Below are 16,362 nucleotides of genomic sequence, written 5' to 3' on the forward strand. Positions count from 1 at the left end.
CTGCAGGGAAAAGGCAGGGACGCTCTGCTCCCTCCTGGGCTGGGGAGGCGCACAGGGCCAGCAAGGGGGGGCTGGGGAACACTCAGGGGAGGACAGGTGAGACCCGGCCCCAAACATTGGTGGAGCTGGTCTCCTGGGCTCTGACTATGGCACCATGTGGGTATGGAACTTGCTGCCCATGTCTCTGTCCCTTTGTGACCTCTGACTCATTGTCCAGCATGACCCATGTTCCTCATCTACTCCTCTCTCTGCTGCATTCTCTTGGGTCTACTTTGTGTTTAACCAGCATCCTCTGTCCTTTTCTAGCACATCAGCCTCTGGTTGCTCTGTCTCTGCTTGACTCCTCTTTCTCTGCCATTACTGGGAAATTGAGGTCAGCCAATCACACCCTTTTTGCTTCCTGCTTCTCCAATTATCTGGCCTCTGGGGCAGTCAGGACTGCAACCAGCTGTTCTTGGAGAAGGCCAGTTATCTGTTCCTTGAGGGAGTGAAAATGAGTTGCTCTCTGGTAATGAACAAACAAATCCCCCTGGTTCTTAGAACTTTTGCTCAGCTCCTAACCCCTCCCCGCCTTCCAGGAGTGCGTGAGCTTGCTGAGGGAGTGGCTGATTGCACAGGCTATCCCTTCATTTCCCAAGGGGCTCTTACGCCAGCTGCTGGGAGCCTTAAATGAGGCATGCAGGGCACAATGCATAGTACAGGGCTGATACAACTCCACTGAAGTCAATATCACTTGGCACTCCTGGGATTCAGGCCTGTTCTGCTGTCTAGCACTACCAGGCAGCTGAGGGCTTGGCTACACTGGCACTTTACAGCGCTGCAACTTTCATGCTCAGGGGTGTGAAAAAACATCCCCCTGAGCGTTGCAAGATACAGCGCTGTAAAGCCTCAGTGTAATCAGTGCCGCAGTGCTGGGAGCGCGGCTCCCAGCGCTGCAAGCTACACCCGTAAGGGATGTGGTTTACGTGCAGCGCTGGGAGAGCTCTCCCAGCGCTGGCACTCTGACCACACTCACACTTCAAAGCGCTGCCGTGGCAGCTCTTTGAAATTTCAAGGGTAGCCAGAGAGCATCTTCCTCCAGAGTCAGCTGCAGCCACTGTACTTCAGGAAACAGAGTGAGATCAGTGCTATAACGTTTTTAAATCAGAACTCTCTTTACTGGATACATAACAAGATGTCTCCTGCATGCTCTGAGCAGGCATTGCAGATCCTGAGCATGCCTCCATCACATGAGAGACCTCCTTACACTGCAAGGCCCCCTGGTGACTAGGCATGACAAATTTTAAAGAGACAGTGTCGCAATACACTACAATGCCATGTATGCTGCACTCACAAGTCTAGCCAGAAGACTGACTGGGTCATGTTCTGACATTTTATCAGAACACCAACCCAGAGCCTGTGCAGCTGATGTGCAAAGGCTGCAGTTCCAGCGTCACACAAGCCTATCTTTACCACCTCTGCCCTGCACAGCATTTCTCTACATTGATATTCTGTGGTGCAGCCCTGTTTTACAGATTGGGAAACTGAGACACAGGTTAACTACAAGATTTAGCCAAGTGTCTTGACACAGTACGTTGGCCATACAGGAATTTTGGTTTATTTATATGATCTGAGTGGTGACTAGGCCTGTGATTTTTCACTCTGCTGATACTAGTATGCATGTTTGTTAGTCTCTAAGGTGCCGCACGTACTCCTGTTCTTTTTTTAGTATGGATGTGTAGTAAGGATGTGTAGAAGCAGATGAGGTGGGCTGAAAAGGCAAGGGAGAGATCCTCTAGAGAGGACAGAGGGTTTGAGCAGAATGGCATTGATGGGCTTACTGGGCCAGATCCTCAGCTGGTGTAAATCAGTGTAGCTCTGTTGAAGTTACAGGAGCTACAGCAATTAAATTTAGCTATTGCTGAGGAACTGGTCCACTAAGGACAGTTTATTGATGTGGCAAGTCCATGAGGTATGTTATATCTTTAATACACAGGTACATCACCTGCATTGGTCAACCTACTTCTTATGCACTCACTGGGGGAACTTCTACTCTGGCATTCATACCTTGGCAACCCAGCTGCCGTCAATGGGTTGGAGAGTACAGATCACTGAAAGCAGAAGATGGGGTATATGTGAGAGGCAGCATTATCAGCTGGTTGGAGCAGGAAACTGGGGTTCAGGACATAGACCCCCCCACTTCAGCAAAACACTTAAGCACATGTTTAAATCCCATAATCAATAGGACCTAACCATATGCTTAAAGTTAAGCACGTGTGTAGGTGCTTTGCTGAACAGGATTGACAGTTGAATCAGGGCTTCAGTTAATAGTTGTGTGCCACTTTCAGATCCTTGCATAGATGGTACTATATAAATGCAAGGTATAATTCTACGCTCTGAAGACAACTCACCAGGTCAAGTCTGTAATCACTTGGTACCCCAATTTCCCCACCTGTGAAGCAGGGCTAATAATACCTACCGCACATAGGCTTGTTCTGGAGTTGAATCAATGAATGATGTTAAAGCTTCTATACTAAAAAACACTATCTAAGACCAAAAGAGCATTGATTGTGTAGGTTTTGCGCTCTCTCTATGTATTCAGGCTTTGACAGTAAAGATTCCAGGACTCTGAGTGAGAACTATTTCTGAGATCTCTTTGACCAAGTGTCCAGGGGTGGCACTGAGCATGCTCTTCATTAACATACAAACCACAAGGTTATTTTTATGAAAGGACAGGGAAAGAATTAAAGCTGGCTGGTCCCTCTGATGTGTGGGATAGTCTATGCTCCAGGGTGCTTAGAAGCCCTATGCCTCCCAATCTCATGGGAATACAATATATGCCCTTCTTCATTGGTACAAGATTCAGGAGAAGTTGCATGCTCTGAATAAAAGTTAATCTACTATGCTACAGGGCTAAAAAGTACATTACAATTGATAGGATTACCCCGGGATGAATTTCACCCTTTCTTATTACTAGCTACAGTTCTGTGATAGGATATCAGGCACTAGGACTGGTAGGGATGGGGGCAGGGGATGGCAAACATTTTCACAATGAATTTGTTTGGCATTGCAATGTTCTGGTCATTTCCATGTAAGACCTTGCAGGGAAATGCAATGATATTTTACTGCCTCTGGGGGCCTTGTTCTGGAAGCCAGACCAAGTGGGGCTCATTACTTGTAATAACTGACAGACTAACTAACTTCCTCTGTGGAACCAGGGCTAGGGTGAGCAGGGTAGAAGCTTTGAGAAAAAGTCAAGCTCATCAGAAAACTTGAGTTAAGGTTTACGAAGGCAAACCTTAGGAAGGGGTTACCTCTTGGTTACTAATCCAGTGTGCATGTGTTCAGCCTCAAGGCCACTTGAATTTGCAGTGACTCAAACAACAAGACATGGAGGCCTCTCTTCCAGCAAGCTCCCTACCCAGGGGAGGAGAGGGGCAGGAGTGACTGCTCTAGAGCTGGATATACCAGCTAAATGCCATGTGCAAGGGATTTTTGTAAGTCACAGGGAGGGCATGGGGACCAGCTCTGCCCATTCTGTACATGGGGAAATGCCCACAAAAGACTCAAAGCAGTGGAGAATCAGGTCCAGCAAGTTACATTCCCTCAATTGCATGAGAGACCCACAAATCTCTCTCTTAGTGCATCTTGGCTGGAAAAGCGTGTTTATAATTTTCTTGGTCAACACCAGAGGGACCTGGGAGAAGGATTCCCTGCACTGTTACATACTCTACCTGTCTCAGTGATTTCCCTACACCCCCCCTGAATTTCCCCAACACCCTCCTACACCAGTTTTGTGAATTAGTTACATGCCAAACCTGGAGGCTGAACTTTGCGACTTTGTCCTCACCCACAACTATTTCACATTTGGGGACAATATATACCTTCAAGTCAGTGGCACTGCTATGGGTACCCACATGGTCCCACAGTATGCCAACATTTTTATGGCTGACTTAGAACAACGCTTCCTTAACTCCCCTAACATCCCTACTCTACTTGCGCTACATTGATGACATCTTCATCATCTGGACCCATGGAAAAGAAGCCCTTGAGGTATTCCTCCATGATTTCAACAATTTCCATCCCACCATCAACCTCAGCCTAGACTAATCCACACAAGTGGTCCATTTCCTTGATACTACAGTACTAATAAACAATGCTCATATAAACACCACCCTATACCGAAAACCCACTGACCACTATACTTACCTACATGCCTCCAGGTTCCATCCAGGACACACCACACAATCCATTGTCTACAGCCAAGCTCTAAGATACAATCGCATTTGCTCCAATCCCTCAGACAGAGACAAACACCTATAGGATCTCTATTAAGTATTCTTAAAACTACAATACCCACCTGCTGAAGTGAAAAAACAGATTGACAGAGCCAGAAGAGTACCCAGAAGTCACCTACTACAAGACAGGCCCAACACAGAAAATAACAGAACGCCACTAGCCATCATCTTCAGCCCCCAACTAAAACCTCTCCAGTGCATCATCAAAGATCTACAAGCTATCCTGAAAGATGATCCCTCACTCTCACAGATCTTGGAAGACAGGCCTGTCCTCACTTACAGGCAGCCCCTCAACCTGAAGCAAATACTCACCAGCAACCACATCCTTGCAACAAACCTATCCTTGCAACAAAGCCCGATGCCAACTCTGTCCACATATCTAGTCAAGTGACACCATAATAGGACCTAATCACATCAGCCACGCCATCAAGGGCTCATTCACTTGCACATCTACCAATGTGATCTATGCCATCATGTGCCAGCAATGCCCCTCTGCCATGTACATTGGCCATACCAGACAGTCTCTATGCAAAAGAATAAATGGACACAAATCTGACATCAGGAATAATAACATTCAAAAACCAGTAGGAGCACACTTCAACCTCTCTGGCTATTCAGTAACAGATTTAAAGGTGGCAATTTTGCACCAGAAAAGCTTCAAAAACAGACTCCAACTAGAAACTGCTGAACTTGAATTAATATGCAATCAATTTAGGCTTAAATAGAGACTGGGAATGGCTGAGCCATTATACACATTGAATCTATTTCCCTATGTTAAGTATCCTCACACCTTCTTGTCAAACTATCTTAAATGGGCTATCTTGATTATCACTACAAAAGTTTTTTTTTCTCCTGCTGACAATAGCGTATCTTAATTAATCAGCCTCTTAGAGCTGGTTGGGCAACTCCCACCTTTTCAACATGAAAGCTTATGCTCAAATACATTTGTTAGTCTCTAAGGTGCCACAAGTACTCCTGTTCTTTTTGAGAATACAGACTAACAGGGCTGCTACTCTGAAACATGCCAATTTAGTGACTGTTTGGGAATTTGAATTGAAATTGAAACAATACACACTTCAAAAGCATATACAGTGTATGATAAAATACATGTATCTGAAAAAGTATAATAGATTTGAAAAATATGAACATAGACTAGCTTCCTTACACAGCTGTTGTTTTTTATGACAATGTCAGTGCATTCACTTTGGTGATGTTGGCCAACCTAATAATTTCAAATGATGATTTGTAAGCAAAGTCAAAATGAGATCTCCCTGACAGCTAGTGATGAGCTGGGGGCTGGGGGGAAAGGCTTCAGGACCAGAGTGTATTTACATTCACATCTAATCTACCTAGGTATCCAGCAAACAGCACTGTGTTGCCCAAGTGATAGATTTTGGCTGGCGTTGGGTTACAAATCACTTGAATGGGGGGCGGGGAAGAGGGGAGAATGAAATGTTGTTGTTCCTATTGTATGAGTAAAGGGCAGTAGAACTGTACTTAGCCTGTGCTGACTGAGGGCCTCAAAAGAGTGGGTGGGAACCTGACCCTCTCCACTGTTTAAAGACAGAGCTGATTAGGCTCCATAGATAGTCTTTTGCTCTGTTAAGTGACCTCTTCAGCTGAAATCACTGATAATCAGGTCTAAGTGCTTCGTCCTACTGTGAGGACAGTGTTTCTGTGGAAGAGACCCCCCAGATTGCACTAGCAGTGAGGTTCCCCCTCTGAGAGCTCAGCTGAAATCACTGAGAGCTGGTGGAACCTCAAGAGACCAACTCACAGAGATCACAGTGGCAGGTGGCAGCAGAAGGTGACTGCACAGGGCCATTGGCAACAGAGTGGTAGAGTGAACGGTGGCCGGAGCAAACACTGAGCAGCTGGAGGAACGAGCAAGGTGCCTTCTTGCCCACCACCTGGAAGGTGTACTCACGTGAAAGCACCTCTGAACTCTGAGTCTTCACTGACCAAGGACAACCCCGGGGAGTGGGGTGCAGTGGAGGGAAAAGTGAGGGGCACGTTAAAGAAACATTTGTTTGTTGGACTATATTTTAGTTACTTTGCTCCAGAATGCTAGATTTGTGACTGAGAATGGAAACTTACATAAATATGTTTCCTAGTAGGCCAATATTTTTTAAAATCCATTATTTGCCAAGGTTGTTATCTCACATTGTTGCTATGTTGAGAGTTCATTATGTTAGGCAGTTTCTGTACTAAACATTTTTATTATTATAATTAATTTTTACATAAGAATGGTCATAGTGGGTCAGACCAATGGTGCATATAGCCCAGTATCCTGTCTTCTGACAGTGGTCAAGGCCAGGTGCTTCAGAGGGAATGAACAGAACAGGTAATCATCAAGTGATCCATCCCCTGTTGCCCATTCCCAGCTTCTGGCAAACAGGCTAGGGACACTCAGAGCATGGTGTTGCATCCCTCCCCATCCTGGCTAATAGCCACTGATGGACCTATTCTCCAGGAATTTATCTAGTTCTTTTTTTAATCCTGTTATAATTTTGGTCTTCACAGCATCCCCTGGCAAAGAATTCCACGGGTTGACTTTATGTTGTGTGAAGAAGTACTTCCTTTAAAAAAAAAAAAAACCTGCTGCCTATTAATTGCATTGGGTGACTGCTAGTTCTTGTGTTATGTGAACAATTAAATAACATTTCCTTATTCACTTTCTTCACACCAGTCAAGATTTTATAGACTTCCATCATATCGTCCCTTAGTCATCTCTTTTCTAAGCTGAAAATTCCCAGTCATTTTAATTTCTCCTCCTGTTTCATACCCCTAATCATTTTAGTTGCCCATCTCTGTACCTTTTCCATTTCCAAAATATCTTATTTGGGATGGGGTGACCAGATCTGCATACAGTATTCAAGGTGTACATGTACCATGGATTTATCTAGAGGCAATATGATATTTTCTGTCTTATTATCTATCCCTTTCTTAAAAAAGCAAAGGTTTCAGAGTAGCAGCCATGTTAGTCTGCATACGCAAAAGAACAGGAGTACTTGTAGCACCTTAGAGACTAACAAATTTATCTGAGCATAAGCTTTCGTGGGCTACATCCAATGAAGTGGGCTGGAGCCCACGAAACTTATGCTCAAATAAATGTGTTAGTCTCTAAGGTGCCACAAGTACTCTGTTCTTTTTAAACAAGCAAACAGAATGTTGCGAATGATTGACTGCTGCTGCTCATTGAGTGGATGTTTTCAGAGAACTATACACAATGACTCCAAGATCACTTCTTTAGTGTTAACAGCTAATTCAGACTCCTTCATTTTGTATGTATAGTTGAGATTGTTTTCCAATGTGCATTACTTTGCATTTATCAACATTGAATTTCATCTGCCATTTTTGTTGCCCAGTCACCCAGTTTTGTGAGATCCCTTTGTAATGCTTCACAGTCTGCCTGGGACTTAACTATCTTGAATAGTTTTGTATCATCTGCAAATTTTGCCACCTCACTGTTTACCCATTTTTCCAGATCATTTATGAGTATATTGAACAGTAATGGTCCCAGTACCGGGATACCACTATTTATCTCTCTCCTTTCTGAAAACTGATAATTTATTCCTACCCTTTGTTTCCCATCTTTTAATGAGTTACTGATCCATAAGAGGACTTCCCTCTTATCCCATGATGGCTTACTTTTCAAAAGTCAATTTAAATTAAATATATATTTTTTTAATTTATATTTTTTTAGAAATCTAGACCTGTTATGTGTTTTGATATAACTTACATTATCCGTATGTTAAATTTGCATTATCGTAACAAAACATTTACTTTATTCATATCGCTTTTATATATCTCATCGGTCCTGACACGCCCCCCATAAATTCAAACACCTCCCTTAATTTCAATTCCTGGGAAAACCACTGACCTGTCTGCCCTTGGCATTGTGAGGGGAGGATAAACTACCGGGCAAAAGTGCAGCGGACTATTGCTTCCTCTCATCAATGAAACTCAACAAGCCATTTTATGGCTACTAATGCTGATATTGATCAGATCAGCACAGCTCAGGACAAACAATTGCAGTGCAGCAGACTAAACATACCACAGCATGTCGATGCATCCAAATGATCATACTTTCCCAATGACTTGGCTCCATCGCTGAATGCTTGCGGGACTGATCCTTCTTCCACACTGGTGTAAATCAGGTCTGAGTCCATGGAGTCAGTATAGTTAAACCAGTGTAAATCCAAGCAGAATTAGGCCTTGGAAGGCTCAAAATAACACTGGAAATTCTTGTTGGTGTCCTTTAGCCAGTACAACGATGTGAGCTCATCTCTCTATGGGACTGTCTCAGAGACAGACCCTCAGCTCCTGTAAATTGGCTGTGCTCCATTGAAGTCAGTAGAGCTATGCTGATTTACATATGCTAGGGATCTAGCCCTGAAAGTTTAGGGGCCTGATCCAAAGCCCACTGGAGCCAATGGAAAGATGCCCATTGATTTCAATGGGTTTTGGATCAGACCCTCCAGTTGTAAGCTGCCCATGCTCATGAAGAAATTAAGGAATTGGATGGTGCAGCTGAACTATTACTCTAATAAATGGATGTCACCATCCCAAATTAGGATGGGATCTAATAATTTAGAGTCTAATTCTGCTGTCACTTACACCTGGTACAATTTGGGAATAACTGCACTGATCTCAGTGGAGAGCCCAGAGAAGAGTCACACCCCCAATGTAGCAGATGGCTCCAAGTAGCCCCTGCAGTTCACAGGTTATCCAGCACAGAAACAATCTCTTCCAATTGTTCTGCAATGGGGAAGATCCTCCCCTGATGTAGCTCAGCTATGAAGTCAGTGGAGCTACTGTGATTTGTTCCAGCTGAGGATTTGGCCCCCAACCTGTAACAATATCTTGTAGCATTCTTTCCCCACAGCAAATTCCTTGCTAAATTCCTTTCAGGAGATTTCCTTCCTCTTTTTCTTGCCTTCTCCTAGCCACTGCAGGTCAGATTCCAGACTACATTTGAAAACAGCCCCCTGTTATCCTTGGCATTGATTTTTGGCATCCTTCAGCAGCAGGTGAATTACCTTTTTGCAAACAGGACAGCTAGGTTCCTGTTTCCTGCATCCATTCAGCTTCTAGCCAAGGCCTTGGATTAGCAAAATGCTTTAGCCTGTGTTTAAATCTAAGCACAGGAAGGGCCCCTGACTTGTGTGGAGCCATTAATGAGCTCAGAGTTAAACCTGTCCTTTGTGGAGCAGGGGTCATGTCATCATTGCAGAGGCTGCATCATGATTTTTTAAAAAATCTTCAATCACACTTTATATTAAATTTCCATTGATGAGGAATTTATCACTGATTCAGAGATGTCATACGCATGTCACAGATAAGAGTATATATGTTGCAGAAGGTTATGAGCACATCAGTGGAAGGTGCTATAGATGGGTATAAGCAACAGGCAGGCCTTTATAACAATTTATAACCATTGACTATTAAAACATCTATTAATAATTTATTAACACTTTATAAACTATTTATAAACAGAGACAGTATAAGTGTGGCTAAATTACCTATGCAATCTGATGATTGCAATAATGATTTTGTAGGATCTAAAACTCCATCTTCTGTCATAGCCTTTCTGACCTCTCCCTACTTTTTCCCTCTCCAAATGCTAATTAATACCCTCCAGAAGGGAAAAGTCCCAGTGTAATCCAGCTCCAATGTTTTTCTCATCATAACTAGATTCCCTGTAGAAACATTAGGGGAAAAATCTATTGCTCCATAATTAATTGGATGCAGAAATGATTGTACTTCCTTATTCTTTGTATGTTTTAAGGCATAAAACTCAATTAAAATGTATTCACAAAAGGGGATTGATCTATACTGGGAATTCTGAATCCCTAATATCTTTTGAAGTAGCCACATCCTAATAGCTGAAAGCAGAGAAAATATTTGGGGCTAATTTCTGGTCTGTTACACTGGTGTAAATCAGGATTAACTCCAGTGATTTTAATGAATTTACAGTAGAGTCATTCTGAAGATCAGAGTCTGGACCATATTATTCTCCATTTTAAAGAGATTTAATCCATCCATTCTTTTGTCTTGACTATGTCTTTTATTTTTATAGTCCAGGTTTGATTTCTTTCAATACAGCAGTCTAGAAAAACTTAATGTTGACAAAGGCTGAAATTTAAAAAAAAAAATTGTACCTGTGCCTGAAGGCTGGCAAATACAAGTTCCTGAAAATGGTTTGTTAACATGCTTTATTCACAGATTTTGGACTTGCTTAGTTATACGAAATATAGACATTATTCTAACATATGAATATAGAATAGTCTCTCTGTCCTCTGTGTGTACAAATATATATACACACAAACACACATGCATTCCGAGATTCACAGGATTCACAGATTGTGAGTGTGTGTGATATTTCTCTCTCCTCCTCTGCTTTTTTTTAAATTCTGCGGTCTGTGGCATACAGGAGGTCAGACTACATGACCACAATTATCCTTTCTCGCTTTAAAATCTGTGGATCCTTTCAGTCTATGAATGCAAGTATGTTTATGGGCAGATATCTATGTGTGTATGTACATGCCTACCCATTAACACACACACAAGCATTAATATATATGTAAGCACACAATCTTTGATATATATACCTATGTGCAAAAGCAAACGCTGGCTAGCTCTAGTCTAGATGATAAAGGCAATTGAAAAAAACCAACAACACTGATCTTAGTGTAATTGTTGGATAAAACCATTCGGGTGGGGAAGGTGATTGCAAACACCTCGGTGGGGATGTTAGGCGTTGCTAGCTCTGAAATCGCCTCGTTTTACATGGAGACTAGTTGCTGTCCTTCGTTCTTACAGGTTGTGCTGCTTTCCTACCCGCCTTCTGGTGAAATCGACATGGGCAGAGGGCTCCTTTTGGTTGCCCCTGGGGTTGGTAGCGCTTCTAAACTGTGGGATTCCGGGATGTCCAACAGTGCCAATGGGGTTAGAGACTCGTGGTTTGGAACAGAGCCTGGCATTCAGGAATACACCCTGCGAGAGGTACGCACTGGGAGGGTGCGTCTGCCTCAGCGGAAACGCCGGGGGAAAGCTCCAGTGCTGTCCCAGGAAGGGCGGGGAGGGTCTAGTTCTGTGTTGGGGCGCGGGTGGCTGTTTTAGGAGTCGGAGTAAGCCCACTACTTCCTGAAGATCAGCGGGCCAGGGGCACAGGAAGCTGAAATCTTTACATCGGGGCTCAAATAAAACAGTCGGACCAACTCTCCCCACCCCTATCCCACACCGCACACAGGAGTGCACGGTTCCTTGGGCTTACATAGAATCTTACATACACACTCAGTATATGCATGTTTGCAAAGTATGTTACAGCGGACCTATGCTTCTATATACGATATATTGTGAACGTGCGTGTCTAAATAATCATAGCTGCACTCGAAGTATGTGCGTTGACCTACATACGTAAAATGTGAGTACACATAATGTGGGTGTGTAGGTCTACAAACACATTCAAATATAAACAGTTATCTTTATTTACAAAGTAATTGTGTGCATGTCTGCGCACGCCCACCTAGAGTACATACTTTTATTTACATACGCAAAATGTGTGTATAAATAATCTGTGTATGTGTTCAGACACCCAAAGTACATTTACCTGTATTCACTGTGTGTGTGTGTCTATATCTACACACACAGAGTATATACATTTATCTACACGAACAAAACACCTATATAAATAATTTGTGTATATATCCACACACAACGTACACACATTTACTTTTATTCACAAAGCTGATGTGTCAGGGTGTAGATGCATGTGTGTCTATATCTGCACACACACGGAGTATATGTATTATGTACACGAGCAAAACACACACACACACACACATATTATATATCTGCCTGTGTATATATCCACGCGGCGAAAGTACGGGCATTCACCTTATTTCATAAAATAGATGCATGGTTATAAATAATTGGGGTGTATATTTATCTACGCGCACACGCACAGAGTATACACATATACCTACATAAACAACGTTCATGTGTGTATTTGCACACACACAGTACATAGATCTTCATACGGATACTTTGGGGGCTGCACATCAGCAGTAAAGGGGCCATAGTTAAATATTACCCTGGCCTGTGTGTTGGAGTCAGTCAGTCTCTCCCCCCCGCCCGCAAGCACCTACCTTATTTGAACATACGCGAAGCTGGTGGTGGCCAGTCTAGTTTTATTTTTGTTCCATCCATGTGACAACTTTCTCAGTGCTTTCCCTGCATCTTAGCGAATTTATTGTTGGGATAGGGGTTAGGGTTATTTCATTCCGAGTTTTTTGTGTCTCAGGTTTTTTTAAAATTACTTCGCGAAACAAAGCAAAACGTTATTGGCGAGCAAAACAACTCTCCAAATGTCCCTGTGCTCGTAAAGGTAAACACAGACAAAAGGTACCTGTGAAATAAAGCAGGCTGTCGCTTTGTAATTCAGAAACCGGGGTAACTAATTCTAGAATTCGCTGAAACGGCCACCTCTAACGACGACCCCAAATTCTTTAAAGAGAAAGAAAATGGTACAAAAACAAACAAAACCACCAGGGGAAAAAAATCCCTTAGGAGAAATTAGAATGATCACAACCACAATTTTAAAAATAACTGCATCTGAAAAATAAAATTCCAGTTTAAGACAAAGGAGAATATTGTAGGGGAAATAATTATACTACAGCTTTTTAAGTTAAACTGAAATATGGATTTGATTTTCCATTAATCTACCCCTATCCCCCCATAAATAATGGGCAAAAAGTCCATTTTAAATCTGTTTTATTGACTCTTCACATACAGAAGCGCTTAGAAAAGGTTATGGTTCCGTTTGTTTTCAAGGTTGCTTTTGGAAGTATTTAACAATCAATTAACAATCTTCCTTCGCCTTGGGGATAGTTGTGCTGATTCATTTTGATTTTTGGTGCTTTTTTAATACAGAGGCAAAAAAACCCACAAATGCACCTGCTGCATATACATTTCAGATTTTTCTCAGTTCCACGACAAAAGTTACCTAGCATTTCCTGTTCCCTTTTAAACATCACAGACTCACATCAAGGGTACATACATTTCTCTATAAGCACGCTACTCTACTCAATAAACATCTAGGAAATCTCAGTGAGTCACATGCCTCCCAGAAGGTCTGGGAAAAAGGGACAACAAAGATCAGAGGTGGTGGTATTTCCACACTCCCTTCTCTACCTCTAAAGAAATGAGAAGCACCCACAAGTTAAGAGAGGACCAAGTCACACACACATCTTAAATTCTACAGCACGGTTCCATTAACACTGTCTAGGTACAGGTGAGCCGCTAGATCAGCTTGTGTATCTTTGATCGGATGGTCAGGACTGGTGTGGGTTTCTGTTACCCACTCACCCATCCTCCCCATACACGGATTTATACATCCCAGCGTGGGAAGGGCACAGCTGTTTGTATTGGCGTGGGAGGGCGATGGGAGCTGTCCAGCACAGAAACTGCCTGAAATTGACATCACTCACGCTTGAAATTGACAACTGGCCTTGATGAAATTAACTCAGGATATCTTCGAATTTTTTTATGTGAAAGAGGTGGAAATAGTCAATTCATTGTATTTTAATTGTAACAAACCAACATAGCTTTTAAAAAGACCACAGCCTCGGTTTAGGATTAATATGTTGGGAACAGATGGTTTTGTTTTGTTTTAAAACTTTGTATTTCAAATAGTGTGTTAAAAACTTTTTAAAGGTCAATTCATTCCACCTATTTTGTTTAAAAAATCGACCCCACCCTGAAGTACTTAGTGAGGCCAGAAAAACGGGTTGGGATTTGAATTCTGTTGGGTTTCCTCCACGCTGGGCTGTTGGCAGAAGTGTCTTTGGAAGGATGCAGCTGATCAACCAGTGAATGGCTCAGGTCCCACCTCGAGTTTGTATCTTACTGTATTATACGATATACTGGTTGGGGCGGTGGCTGGGGGGTGGCCAGGGGTCGGATCAGCGAGCTGGCTGCCTGTAGTTCCCATTGATCTCTTGGGAGATGTTCACAGCCTCGGCCCCCAGGGGCAGCCTGTCGCTGTATTCGGACCCCACCTCAAACTCCTCCGGGTTGGCTTTGGATTGGGACTCGGCGATGGACTCGGCCACCAGGCTCTCGTCTCGCTCCATCTCCATCTCCCTCTCCCCCTCCGCCTCCCGCTCCTCTTCACCATCCTCCGCCTCACTTGGGTTGTAATTCTTTTCCGACTCCAGGTAAGAGGCCCGCGGGTCGAAATCGGCCGCTATGTGCTTCTCCATCTGGTCCGGGTTCTGGGCTTTCATGATAAGTTTGTAGGTTTTGCCCTGATACTTGGCGAGCAGGTGGCAGCAGGTGGCCCCAAGCAGGGGGACGGTGGCCAGGGCCAGCAGGAAGATGCTGACCACCACGATGATGATGAGGGAGGGGATCTCCTTCTTGGTGGTGAAGACCACTTGCACCTGGCAGTCTTCCCCCAGGTAGGTCAGGCAGACTGAGTAGTTGGTGCCTGGGGTCAAGCCCTGGAACCAGTAGGAGTTCACTCCTTCCTCGATCCTGGACCACTGCACCATGGAGTGGCCCTGGCCGCTCTCTGCGCACAGGTAGAGCGCCCGCAGGTGGCCTTTTTCCGGCTGGCCGTAGAAGGGGGTGAGCTGCACCTTGGCCTCCTTCTCCGACACGTCCAGCGCGATGACGCCCAGGTCGAAGGTGTGCTGCTTCAGCTGGCCGCTCTGGTTGAAGGCATGGTTGGAGACGTACTGGGTGTCCGCGCTGGAGCCGCAATTCTTCTCGAAGGGGGGCCGCTTGGCGGGGACCTGCTCGAGGCCTGGCGAGTGGGAGCTGTGCCAGGTGGGGCTGAGGGGTTTGGGCCTCTCATCGGGGCTGAGGACGCTGTTCTTGGAGCCCTTGGGGCCCTGCTTCCTCTCGCCCGGCTGCGCTTTGCCGGCCAGGGGATCTTCCATGGGGTGGGCGGGGTATTTCTGGGCCCCAGCCACAGCCACGTTGACCGAGGTCTGGTTGCTGCCCAGCTCGTTGGTGGCCAGGCAGGTGTAGGTCCCTTCCTCACGCTTGCTCAGGTGGGGGATGACTAGGGTGCCGTTCCCGTAGACCAGGAAGCGCCCTGCGCCCTGCTTGGAGCTGTCAGACGGTAGCTCGTTCCCAGCCCTCTCCACGCTGGGCCCCTTTATCTCCAGGTCTTGGCTGGCGGTCTGCACCTTCCAGCTGACCTCCGGCTGGGGGCTGCCCCTGACGCTGCAGTGCAGCAGGAGCGTGAAGCCGTCATAGAGCTCGGTGTTGTCCAGGTTGGGGTGGTAGGTCAGTTGCACGGCGGGAGGCGCGCACTGCAGATCAGGGATCCTCCCCAGGGGAACGCCTCGGAGGCTGTCCGGGGCTGCACAGCTGATGGAGTCCCTCTCCGGGATGGAGATCTGGGTGTTCTCAGCCCAGCTCTTCAGCCACAGGAGCCTGCAGGTGCAGTTGAAGGGGTTGTTGTAGATCTGCAGGTGAGACAGGGAAGTCAGAGAATCGAAAGTGCCCTCGGCGATGGTGGTGAACTTGTTGTTGTTGATGCGCAGGGATCTCAGGTCTTTCAGGGTGTGGAAGGCCTCCCACGGCAGCTTCACCATGTGGTTGTTGTTCATCTTGAGTAGCTGCAGGGCACTGAGGTTGTACAGATCCCCCCAGGGGAAGTCTATGATCTGGTTGTAGCTGATGTCCAGGTTCTTCAGCTGCACCAGGATGGCGAAGGTGCCCTCCTCGATGGCGCTGATCTCGTTGTGAGCCAGCCATAGCGAGGTGACCTGGGTGACCTCCACGAAGGAGCTCTTCTGCAAGGAGATGATCTTGTTGGCAGACAGGCTGAGGGTGGTCACATTGGAGGGCAGACCCACTGGGACCGCCTGCAGATCTTTGTAAGCGCAGTCTGCCAACTGATGGGCGTATTTGTCCACACAGGAGCAGGGCTCCGGGCAGCCTTGGCTCACCCCCAGGAAAGCTGCGATCCACAGCCAGAGCAACGGGTCCATCTTCCTCCTGCAGCTAGAGAGAGAGACAGGCACGATTACCCCACCCGCTCCTAGCCTCGGAGACACAACTGCGC

At 45.2% G+C, this 16,362-nt stretch overlaps 1 protein-coding gene across 2 annotated transcripts in view; it reads right to left on the reverse strand.

The window, feature by feature from the left end:
• Window positions 1-13,038: 13,038 nt before the first annotated feature.
• Window positions 13,039-16,362, reverse strand: part of LOC127058307 (immunoglobulin superfamily containing leucine-rich repeat protein 2-like) — a 79,499-nt gene continuing 76,175 nt past the window's right edge. For both annotated transcript variants that reach the window (XM_050968125.1, XM_050968124.1), the window contains exon 10: window positions 13,039-16,301. In XM_050968125.1, coding sequence (XP_050824082.1) covers window positions 14,246-16,301 — 2,056 coding nt within the window. In that variant the 3' untranslated portion in view covers window positions 13,039-14,245. The remainder of the gene's footprint in view (window positions 16,302-16,362) is intronic.

The sequence above is a fragment of the Gopherus flavomarginatus genome, chromosome 9 (assembly GCF_025201925.1).
Source record: "Gopherus flavomarginatus isolate rGopFla2 chromosome 9, rGopFla2.mat.asm, whole genome shotgun sequence".
NCBI classification, from domain to species: Eukaryota; Metazoa; Chordata; order Testudines; family Testudinidae; genus Gopherus; species Gopherus flavomarginatus.